Raw genomic sequence first — 12,500 nt, 5'->3', positions numbered from 1 at the left:
TCATCATTTTTCATAAAGGAATCTTTCATGAAGCACCAATGAGCAAAAATATTTCTGAAATAAAACTATCAATTAATAAATACGAAGTGCAAAAGAAAAGATCCAGAACATGCGATGTTTCCAGTTGCCGAAGCATGCCACAAGAAGCTCATCTGAGTATCAGACCCTCAGGAAAGGTGGCCATGGGATCAAAATAAGCCATAAAAGACAGCAAACACTAACTAACAACACAGCATGAGCAGATCTACATATACTTTTTAGCATTTTTTAAAGCATTTCTTTGATATCTTTAACAGATGATATATATAATGCCAATCAGGAGGAAAACCAATCATTTCATACTGCTATGCTGAGCTTCTTTACACAAGTCGGATAAGCCACATTAACTGAAGACTTATATTTCTTTTCACATACTTCTTTGTATGTGAATTAACAAATAGCACCAGAGGCATACATATTAGATAAAAACCATGAAGGCAGTTTTTGCAAAAATTGTGTATTTCACGAACGACATATTTTTCTCCGTTTGGTTAGTATCAGTCAAGAAGCTTTACTGACTGACTCCAATTGAGTAAGGAAGCTTCTAGCTATGAAGCTGGGATGTGACCTACCTCTGGCAGTATGGCCAGGTCCGTGGGGGGGCACTCAGTGGGGTCAAAAGAATGGCATGTAAATAGAACCAGCCATCTAGCTAACTGTTAAACTTAATTTCTCCACAAATAGGTCATCATCAAATACAGTAAATATACTGAATATTGTACTAATCATTTAATGCCCAGTAGGTGATAGACAGAAATCAATAATGGACCTATTGGCTTTAACCCTTTTTCAAATGAACATTAACTGGGAAAAAATATTGTATTTGAAATTTAAGAGCACAGACATCAAAAAAAATAATTTTCTCTTACAATAAGAATAGAGATAATGAAACTCCTGTTAACCTCTTGAGTCCGATGACAACCATTTGTGCATCACTGCAGCAAACTGGAGTTTCCTGCTTTCTAATATGTCAGGTAGATGCCAGACTGATCCTAGGTGTCTCTGGGTGGCCTTGAGCTGAAGTACCAGCTAAGAAGGCTGATTGGTTCAAGGAAATTCTTCATATCTTTGTAAGTTGTATCTCCTCCCTTAGAGATAGTGGGCCAGCAACACCCACTGGATTCTGTACAACCCCTAATGTCCTTTTTTGGGGGAACTTGCTATAAGGAGGTTAATTGCCTCAAGAAATATTTGAATGTTATTGCCCATATACATACACAGAAGCATCATTATAAATGAGACCACTATTAAGAAAAAAAATCAGTATCATCGATAAAATATGTATAATTTACCCATCATACATCAGCAAAGTCATACTTTACCAAAATTAATATCTTAATTATATATTTGCTGAAGAACCTGAAGGTTTTCTCATAAACTGATAATCATATTTGTTCCCACTGAAATGCCTTGCACAATTGGCTTAAGGAAAACAATACAAGAGCATATCTAGACATGCACTTAGCTAAAGACAATAACAGTTCACAATCTCTCACATTTCTTCAACTCCAAGTTGAATGGCTCAGAAAAGTACAAGAGATTGTGTACTGAACGAGAATAAATATTTCCCCAAGAAATTAATCATTCTCATTTTTACCTTTCTCAACAATTGTCATAACGAACTGTGCCAATCCAATTCATTCTAATTAATTTTCTCATAATATTTTGCATTTCAAGTTTCAAAAACATATCTCAGTTCTCTAATCCAATCACATACCCAATTGTGAGAAAAAGAGATAGAAGACACCAACATGAAGGCAAACTTCATGCTCATGTCCAGTAGAATAATTTATTTTTTGATTAGTCTCCTTCCCTCTTCAGTAAAATAAAAGAAAGGGGAAAAAATTTAAAGAAGCAGTGGCTAAGAGGCACAACTTTGATGAAACATAATCTTATGTTTTCTTTGCCTCCATGGTCATGCAATTTTTGAATAACAAAAATTTTAAAGGATCAATAAGATCATTTGTTTGTAACTATGGGTTTATACTGATATTTATCTATATTATATCCATATCCATTTTTTACTTTTTTCTTTTCTTTTCTTTTTTTTTTTTTGCTTGTTATTTGGCACCTGTTCTTGGTAAGTGGCCATTACTATTCACAAATATCCTCCAGTCAGCTAAGCATTTTACTATGTAAGTGTAACCTGTCTACTTCTGATCTGCCAATAACTGCCCCACAGAAGAAGGAAAATACAGAAATGAAAATTCCTAACAATTACCTTTCTTGTCATATTTTAAAATAGTATTCTCTCCCTCAATCATATATCTAGCCACAAAAATATAATCAAACTGTCATTGGTCATCCATGGCTGGGGTTCATGACATGGATTTCACTATCATAAAATAAACCTATCCCCATTATTCTCAGCCTATTTGAAACAATATGGTTAGTGTTCCTGAAGCTAGTGTACTTCCTGTGTCAGTAATAATAGCCTGTGCCTTTGAAAAGGAAACTATTAAAGAAAACAATAACTTATAGAACATGAAAGCTGGAAATTACAAAGTTTACAGTAGAGCTGTCACTGAGGAATGATGGTAGATTTTGGATGTTTAATACAGTGTGCAAATGTAAAAAAAAATAATAATAATAATATATCATCCTCTTATCTACAAGAAAAAATCAGAATATATACTATAAATAAAAATATTATCTGAAGAAACTTGGGTAAATATTTCTATAATAATAATTTTTAGAAAAAGCTAAACCCTTAGGCAACTGAAATTAATCTGTTGCAGCCTAGTACCAATATGTACTGACACTCTGTGTGGCTTTGACTGTGTTCTTCACGATGCACTAAACAGGACAGAAAAGATGCCTTCGAAAGATGTCTGCAAACATTATTTTATCCTACTTTGGTATATAAACTCCAAGCAAATGGAGATTTATGATAAACAATATGTGAAATTACCAAACTAGGGCTGTGAAACCACATGTACTGCTACTCAAGTGTAGTAAGCCAATACTATGGTTAAATCAATGGTTTGGGCCTCTCGGAGCAACAAGTTAAAGGGGGACGCAACATTTGCCAAAAGAATTTGAACAAAAAATTAGTTTTAAAAATTTCAGGAATTAGGAATAAATATATTCCAAATAAATGGGTATTTACAGCATTTGTGCATGAAATAAAGAATTAAATAAATCATACAAGTCTATACTTGAAATCACATAGCTTCCTTAATACTAAAAACATTAATTTAGTTTATGGGTGTAAATGATCGTTTGATATCCTTAAAGATAACTGAAAACTTTTTTTCATTCTCCATAGATTATGTTATGTTGCCAAGTCACTAAATACCATATGCAAGTTATCAAGCATCAAGTAATCAAGTTTTCACTAACTTTTCCCCTATTATTCCATAAATGCTTCTTGTTTTCAATAATATATGAGCTTTTGCCATTAGCTAATATCAAAAACAAATATATTCTATTAGTCTTAAGTATATCCATCTGAATTCAGAATTTTGTGAATAAAACACCAACTTTTCAGATAAAACATTTTAAAAATTGGCCATGCTTGTATTCCTCCTATTTTACACCCAACATGAAAGATTTTCACATCACACATTTATTAATAAACAGAGGTAAAGTAATACTGTAATAAACAAAGTATTCCAAAACCTAATACCAATTATGTGAATTTGTCGACTTTTTTTGACAATCATTCATGTCGATACTCTCTGGGTCTATAAATAACTGAGATATGGGTCACTCATTTCTGCGGCTATTGCAAGCATTCTGTGCATGAATTTAGAGAAAAATCCGCTTTAATCAACAAGCACTGAAGGTCCACAACTGCTACGCCCCCTCTCGTGCAAACAACCTTGTCCCTTTATATTGTGTGTAGACATTCAATCTTTTCAGAATTGACAAAATAGTCATCAGGAATGATTCTCTGATCATATAGGAACACTTTAGGCAAATGAAAATAATATTTTTCTAACCCCTACATATTCACTTAACAAAGATCAGGAAACTAACAGAGAAATAGATTATTTTGAGTGAAGAGAAAGTGGAAAAATAATGATATCAAATAAAAATAGAAAAGCCCAACATCCTAAACTAAGAGTACCTCAAGTCTAGTGTCCAAGATTTGAAGCCCTGTTTGAAAATGCTGTGAAAATTAGCATTCTAAATTGTATGTGAAAAACCCTCAGTGCATAAATAGGTATGATGACTATATTTGTATGTAGTAGGTAGCATGTGCATATGTGCAAGCACACAAAGAATATGAACTGTTAGTTTTACTGCTTGCCAAATACATACTGGATCATTTCTCACAATTCCCGATTTTAATCCCCTTTTTCCTGAATAACAAACACAGAAGAATAAAAAGTTGTTCAACACTTCCTAACAATTTACACTCAAACTTTGCTGAAAGGAGAGTATTGATAATCTCCTAACAAGTCAAAGGACCAAGGATCAGCACTTCCATGGGGGAAAGAAATTAATGAGATGATTTGTTGGAAAATTAACCATGTTATCATGTAAAATGTCAAACTTTGTACCTGTGTATATGCACCTAATCATACATCCAATCTTACAATCTTTAACATCCACATACACAAACATATATAAATCATACAAACATAAAAAAAATATCAACAACATATGTATACTTATACATGTGCGTGTGCCTGTGCGTGAGCTTGTGCATAAGCATGAGCACCACCATGAGCGAAATTGTATGTATGCATGCATGTGCATGTATGTGTGCTTGCGTGTGTGCACAAGTGAGCGTTTATATAGAAGTGGATATGCGTCTGCAAGTGGGCATGTGCATGCAAGTGGATGCATGTGTGCAAGGGGGTAACAGAATGCAAATGGGTGGGTGTGGGCAAGAGTGGGTGTGTGTAGGCATGAGTGGGCATGTGTGCATGCGTGCACTTAGGCATGCACATGTGGACTTGAGCCTGTGTGTGTAGACTTGGAGTGCATGCGCACGCTTGAGCATGCATGTGAGAACTTGAGTGAGTGTGTGTGTGTGCGTGTGTATGTGAATGTGTATAATCGTGTACAAGTGGGGATGTGTATACAAGTGGGTGAATGCATGCAAGTGGGCGGGTGTGTGCAAGTGAGCAAGTGTGGGCAAGTCAGCGTGTGTGCACATGAGTGAGCATGTATATGCATTAGCATGCATGAGTGTTTGTGTACACGCTAGTATGCATTTGTGCATGCATGTGAATGTGTATATGATGGACTTCATAAGGGTGAGGGTGTGCTTGTGGTTAGCTACTTTCTTATAAATCATTCAGATACATCATGCATGTATGCATACGCCCACACACACACCCACACACGCACACACGCGCACACGCGCACACGCACACACGCACACACACATTTATACATACTAACATACACAGTATCTATGTTCACAATGATATAGATATAAATACAGATAAACACAAACATATGAGCAAAAAAAAAAAAAAAGTACTGCAACATGACAAGAAGAAATAGGGGTAAAAACACTAAGATCTAGCACTGGTATAACACCAAGCAAAGTACAGCAATTCTTACCAACTCTCTTATATTGATCCCTCTTTTTCCTCTTCCCCTTCTGAAGGCATGGAAATAAGCAAAGAGGGTGTGCTAGGGACAGGGGATCTTAGTGCAGAAGCTTTTATCATCAACTCAAGGAAGAAAAACAGCTGAGATCATTCCAAAAACATTTTCTCAGAAGTGTTACTCTCTTCTAAAGTTCTAGTATAAGACTAGCTCTAACAATTACAAAGCAATTACTGGACATGAAAAACTATGGCAGGGAATTGAACCACTCTGAGAAAATGTTGTGGAAACACAGACTTTTCATCCAATGAGGGGCAAATAAATCAACAAGTTACTTGGGCAAGTATTAAGCATCTGTAGGAAATACATTTTTCTTATCCATAGCAACAACAAGTCTGAGAAGAAAAATCATTCAATATTTTTTCCTTTACCATATTACAATGAGAAAATCAGTGAAGAACTAATGAGCAGGCAATATGCACAACCAAAATTTCAAATCAGCACTGTTATTAATTACTAGCATATACCAAACAAGTCTTGTTACTGCAGAACTAGTGCTGCTTCAAAATGTTGGCCCAGTAAAATATATATGACTGATATATCACATAGCATTACTCTGAGTTATATGAACAAACAGTGTATACACCAAGCCCCATTGTAAAAAAGAAAGAGACATTCATATATTAGCCATTAAAAAAGTGTTACTCTGAATACCAACCAATCTAACAATCAACACTGCAAAATATTTAATCCATTTTTGCATGCCATTTCCCATGTAAGTGGAGACAAAGTGGAGGGACTGTGCCTCAACCATCAGAAGTGCAGACACTAATACCCTGCCCCTCCCCATAGGAAGTGAAGAGATGGCCAGTGACTTGAAATGCTTTGTATGTAGTGCTAAGAATAGTTAACATTTAAAATACCAACAAATGTTAATGCATTCTTTTAAATAAATCTCAACTAACAAACTGACTGAATAATGAGGTCCACAGATGAATTATCTTTTAATCTGAATTCACTTCTTAATGCTAACATCCAAAGTCCCATTCTTTAAACTCTGAACTCAATTCTTAACCTTAGTATCCATAGTCCAAGACCTATGAATTTCAGTAATTAAGAGGAAATTGAAAATATATACATATATGCACAATTTGTAAATACTCTATCACTCAATTCATTTCTTTAAACCTGTATCTGATATTTTGCACCAATGCCCAAAAATAAATGAACACTACCAGAGAAGCCAATGGCTTATGGTCTCAGGTGTGTTTGCAGATCCATAAACCTATTATCCAAATACTCACGTCTGCATCCTCCTCAACATCTTCCTCAACAACCTCTGCTTTGTACTCTAACAACAGGTCACGAATATACTTCACATCCACTTCTCTGTCAATGAATGGGTGCTGGAAGTAGAGATGATGATATTAAGATTTAGTTTATATAAAATTTGACATCAATGCATACATTAGTTATTTCTATAATGATTTAGTTAAAGATATGACGGGAATAACATGTACCCCCAATTCTTCAATAAAACATACAAGTGACATAGGATGCTTAATACTTATTGTTTTTCCTAATTAAACTTTACCTTAATTTACATTACTGTTGCTATCCAATTCAGTTATAAACAAACTGCTATCATTGTTCCAACTGTGATAATAATATGAGCCTTTGACAGGTAATCTTTTTCACTCAATCAAGTGAACATGAAATTGGAATATCAGAGACAAATACAAAGTTTAAAATTATGGTGCAGGCTTCAAATTCACTCCTACAAAATAAATATATCTAATGATAGTTGAAAATCTCCATGCTACATTTCCCATTTCCTTTATATAACAAGCATAAAAGGGAAATGTCCTCTATTTCCAATGAGAACTAAATCTACTTACCTTCAAAAGTTCAGTAGCACTTGGTCTAAGAGCTGGATCCTTTGTAAGGCACTTGGCAATGAAGTCATTGAACTCCTTGGAATATCTGAATAAAAACGCAAGGCACCTTTAGCATTCCTATACTTCCAAAGCCACTAATGTTTAGATCTTACTTTCCCACACAGGAAAGTACATCAGATTAAGTATTCAAACAGCTAAAAATTACATCAAAATCAATAATCAAATCTTAACACAGAACTCACTCATGCACAGTATCTTTATGCTTTCTACTCAAGAAACATCCTATCAAAAAATTAGAGATAAATATGAAAAGCATCAACTAAACAAGCTTCATCTGGTTTACAGATACCAAGACACTGCAATCTTGAGATCCTTAATATCCCTAAAACACATACACAAATCATATCAAGAGTTCACAATAAAGGAGAAAAATACAACATATCATGATCCTTCTACCAACCTGGAAGGATAGTCTAGTTTGGGTGGTTCAGACTTCTGGATCTTGAGCATAACACGGACGGGTGAGACTTCATGATTTGGCGGATCCATCTGTGCAAACTCTATTAACGATATACCAAGTGACCATACATCAGCCTGAAAGAAATGAAACAGGTCATTACATCATATCTACTGAGAAGTCTCCCTAATAATAAACTTTTTTATCAGTAAAAATATAGTTTGACATCGACATACCATATTTCGAGGCAAATCAAAACATATCTACAATCATGAACACATACATAAGCACATCCAGCCTCTTTTATATTTAAATAATTTGTTGATGTGTAAATGAAATTCATATCAAGTTTCAAATATCTAAATGGACAAAAGTGTTTTATCACTAAAATGCATTTCACATTTATAAGTTTTATACTTCTTTTCTTCCTGTTTTGCATCTAAATGAATTATATAGAAAAATAGCAATTATACAATATCTAATAATCATTACTTGTACATACCTTGTAATCATATTTGGCATCAATAAAAGTTTCACAAAGAATGACTTCTGGTGCTAGCCAGTAAGGAGTTCCAATAAATGTCCCTCTTTTGTCATATGTGTTTTTGTTTTTGGCAGACACTCCAAAATCAGCTGTAAAATAAAGACATATATTCTATGTGTTTATAAACGTGTTAGCATGTATACATATTTCTTATTCATATAAACACATGTATATGTATGATGAGTATATATATATATATATATATATATATATATATATATATATATATATATATATATATATATATATATATATATATATATATATATATATATATATATATTGTGATATATAAATGTACATAAATGTGCAAGTGCATAAATATATATACATATATACATACATATATATATATATATATATATATATATATATATATATATATATATGCATGAATATATAAATAAATATACACATCTATGTATGATGTATTAGTGATGATTTTAACAAAATTACATTAATTTGAATACTAAGTTTTTTTAACACCATATAATAAAGCAACATACCTAATTTCACTCCGCCATCCATGGTTAGTAGCACATTACCCGCTTTCAAATCACGATGGATCACCTAATAATTGTTTAAAAAAACATTTTTGAAAATAAGAAATCAACAAAGATTGAGACAAATTTCTAAACCCAGCTCTTATGGCAACAGTAGTGCATATAACTTGCAGCAATCATGTTTATATCAAAATATAGGTATTTGCCACAAAAAGAAAGACATCTACTATTGTTCCCCTACAACTAGTTCAACATAAAGCATAAACCAGGTGTAGCTGGTTGACTTTCCTATATTCATGATCTCATATATAACAATGCATCATATCAAACATTTAGTCATTTTCAAAGACATAAAACCAAGACCTGAAATACATACCTTATTACTATGTATGTATACTAGTGCTCTACAGAGATATTTACAAACATAAGCTATCTGAGGTTCTGTTAGTGGTCTATCCAGGTCCACCATAATGGAGTCCATGGCACCTCCATCACAATACTCAAGATACATCTGTAATTCAGAAAAGTATAAAATTACTTTCATTCAATATAATCTGAAAAAGGAAAAACTAGATTTTATTACCTATATGCCATATCATTGCAACTTTGAAAGTAATATCATTAAGGAACTCTTTATGAAAGGTTTATTGAAAGTGTGCCTCATGAGAAAAAGGCCTTTTTTGCAACTGATCTCTTGGGAATTTAAGTTCTTTCACATCATAAATATAATCTGTAAGAATAAGAAAAAGTACTTAATTATGCAAGTCCTAGATAGGGTTACTCACCCAAAGTTTCCCATCAAAATGATAAGCTTCAAGAAGTTCAACAATGTTTTCATGTTTGCATTCTGAGAGGATGTCAATCTCAATCATGAATGTTTCAAGGTCTTCCTCTGCTTCCAGCACCACCTGCTTGAGGGCAGCATACTGCTTTGTCTCCTTGTGTATAGCCTTGAAAATTGTATTTGAAAAAAAAGTTTAAAATCTATTTAAAAATCACAGTAGTAGTCAGCAGAAAATAGAGTAGCAATATATCTTAAGTAAATACATAATAAAATAAATATTAATAAAGAAAATAACAAAAGATTATCAAGTACAGAAACACAGTATTACAAAACCTTTCAATTACCTTGTAAACTTTTCCATAGGCTCCATCTCCCAATTCTCCCACAATATCCCAAAAGTCTTCTGGGTTATCAAGCCGCACATTGTGGAAGAGCTTTTTCTTCTTTGCAGATGAGCCACCTTTGAAGATGTCTTTGAATTTGGAGATGAGTGGCATTGTTCCAGCAGATGCTTGATTTAGATCACATGGTATTCACTTCACTCTAAAATGATAATAAAATAAAAAAAAACATTAATATCACATGCAATATGGATAAACACAAAAGAATTCCTACAGCATATTATTTACAACATGGCATGGCATGACATATATGTGTATAAATTTTAGAATTCATCACATAAGACACTTCTCTGAAGGCCTAACCCTGCTATCAGTGCTTATTAAATTCTCTGTAGCCTAACCCTGCAATCAGTGCTAATAAAATTCTCTAAACCCACTACCTGCACATGTCCAATCTTAACCCATCCACTACGAGATTATCTTTTTGGCACCGATCGACAGTTCCCCCGTTTGTGCCTGGCTCATTCAGTAGTTTGCGGACAAAATTAGGCACCTAAAAGCTTTTATTTTGTTATTTTAGAGGAGATAACCAATCTCTGTACAATAAGCTGATAGCGCGGGACTGGCGAGCTATGGTGGCAAACATAGTTAGGTCCACAATTTTTCCTTGGCAAGAATGGAAGCAAAACATGCCAGTTGGGCACTCAACAATCAGTGTTTATCAATTTTATAAATCATTTGCTATCTATATTCATTCATGATATATAAGATACATTACTTGCAATATTATGAGCTGTAATCATGGTTCTATCGCAAGTAACTTAATTTACCTATCAAAATATAGATCAACTGAATAAAAACCATAAATTTTCAAAATGTTTACTTTCTAAATCACTGTAATCGAAGAAGCAATAGTTACTACAAGTATGATTCCCATCACAAAACTTTTCAAACTTTCAAGGAAATTTTTGTTAACAATCACTAAAATAAACATATTGACAACAATCTTGTGTCACTAAGCCCTTTTATGATAGGAACATACTATACTCATGTATTCACATCCTGTATGATACCAAATCAACTTGGCATGTTTTTGTAGCTGAGAGAACACTTGATATTTTCTGTATTCTATACTGGTGTATATGTATCAGTTTGGCACTGGGAACCAAACAGTATACAGAACTACCTTCAGATATCAGTTAGTATATAATATGCTGATCTTAAATGAGATTAGATTTTTAGGCTTCAGCTTTTGAATTAAACTTGTTTCTTGTGGTATTGGAAACATTATGTTGAATGTTACACATGACAAGCTAGGTTCATGCCTGGTCCAGTCACATCTTTCATGACAGCATTTTCTAGGTAAAACCCAGTGGTTTGCATCATGTACTGTTCATCTCTCATACATATGTTGTGAGAACTGGGTTGTCAAAATGAAGAAAAACTAAGATATATGCATAAAATATGAAATTCACATATACATCTAACACATTAGGTGAAGGAGCTCAGTGATCTGTAATCACTTATGAGGTAAATCACAAGCATTTTTGATCAAGTCAAAGTAAGCTTATATACTCTTGCTACCAGTTATACTAGGTTTATCACAGAAAAGGGTGAATTGCACCTTATGAAATTTAAATGTGCCCCCCTTTGGTCCCTCCAATTGTTAAATAAAGAAAAAAGGGCATGCATTTATACCCCTTTTCATATCTTTTTTTCTGTATGTAATATCACCATTTCATCCTACTGTAAGAAATCCTGTAAACGTTATTTTTTCTTCATTTCACTCTCTTGCTCTCCGTTAGCATACATAAACACAGATGTGAGATTTGATAGCATTAATAAGATCTAGCCACTAAGCACAATGACCTTGCTCTTACTGATAAACCTACAATGGTACATGTTTATAAGAAGGATGACAGAATGTAATAAATGTCTTAACTAAAAATAATATTATTTCATATTCAATGAATTCTTGCAAAATTGAAATACAATAAAACCCTAAAGCATATACAACATTATAATCTAAAATGTATATCTGGCCAGGTCAATAATTATTAAGGTCATATATCATATAAATATTTAATTCTTTAACATTAATGAGCTAGAATATTGTGTTTTTAAATCAAATATTCACAATTGAAATGTAATTGTAAAAGTCTGTTTACCTTAAAACTGTACTATCAATGATTGCCTCTCTGCATAACTAACAAAACAGCACAAAAAGTCAAAATAACTAATAATTCACGAAATTCTTAATGTGCAAATGAAAACAATTGCTCAATGACTCACAATTCCAAAAGTCATTTAATTTGGGTTCTTTAACTTTAAACACCCATTCTACAAGGATATTTTACACTAAAATCTACTAAAATACTATAAGATTCCATTTCACTATCACCATAGGGGATCCCTTATATTTG

At 33.2% G+C, this 12,500-nt stretch overlaps 1 protein-coding gene across 20 annotated transcripts in view; it reads right to left on the bottom strand.

Annotated features, from left to right (window-relative positions):
- The window catches only part of Slik (Sterile20-like kinase), a 52,363-nt gene that overhangs the window by 25,038 nt on the left and 14,825 nt on the right, over positions 1-12,500 (bottom strand). For 19 of the 20 annotated variants that reach the window (XM_070145335.1, XM_027380700.2, XM_070145373.1 and 16 more), the window contains exons 2-9: positions 10,081-10,279; positions 9,738-9,902; positions 9,329-9,463; positions 8,956-9,019; positions 8,408-8,538; positions 7,909-8,042; positions 7,449-7,533; positions 6,855-6,956 (exon numbers count right to left, since the gene is read on the bottom strand). In XM_070145335.1, coding sequence (XP_070001436.1) covers positions 6,855-6,956; positions 7,449-7,533; positions 7,909-8,042; positions 8,408-8,538; positions 8,956-9,019; positions 9,329-9,463; positions 9,738-9,902; positions 10,081-10,233 — 969 coding nt within the window. In that variant the 5' untranslated portion in view covers positions 10,234-10,279. Of the gene's footprint in view, positions 1-5,562; positions 5,603-6,854; positions 6,957-7,448; positions 7,534-7,908; positions 8,043-8,407; positions 8,539-8,955; positions 9,020-9,328; positions 9,464-9,737; positions 9,903-10,080; positions 10,280-12,500 lie in introns of those variants that run through there. The other variant, XM_070145448.1, reaches the window with a different exon arrangement.

Source organism: Penaeus vannamei, chromosome 3 (assembly GCF_042767895.1).
Source record: "Penaeus vannamei isolate JL-2024 chromosome 3, ASM4276789v1, whole genome shotgun sequence".
In the NCBI taxonomy this organism is placed as follows: domain Eukaryota; kingdom Metazoa; phylum Arthropoda; class Malacostraca; order Decapoda; family Penaeidae; genus Penaeus; species Penaeus vannamei.
The sequence above is the reverse complement of the archived record's forward strand: the minus strand, read 5'-3'. Positions and strand labels throughout refer to the sequence as shown.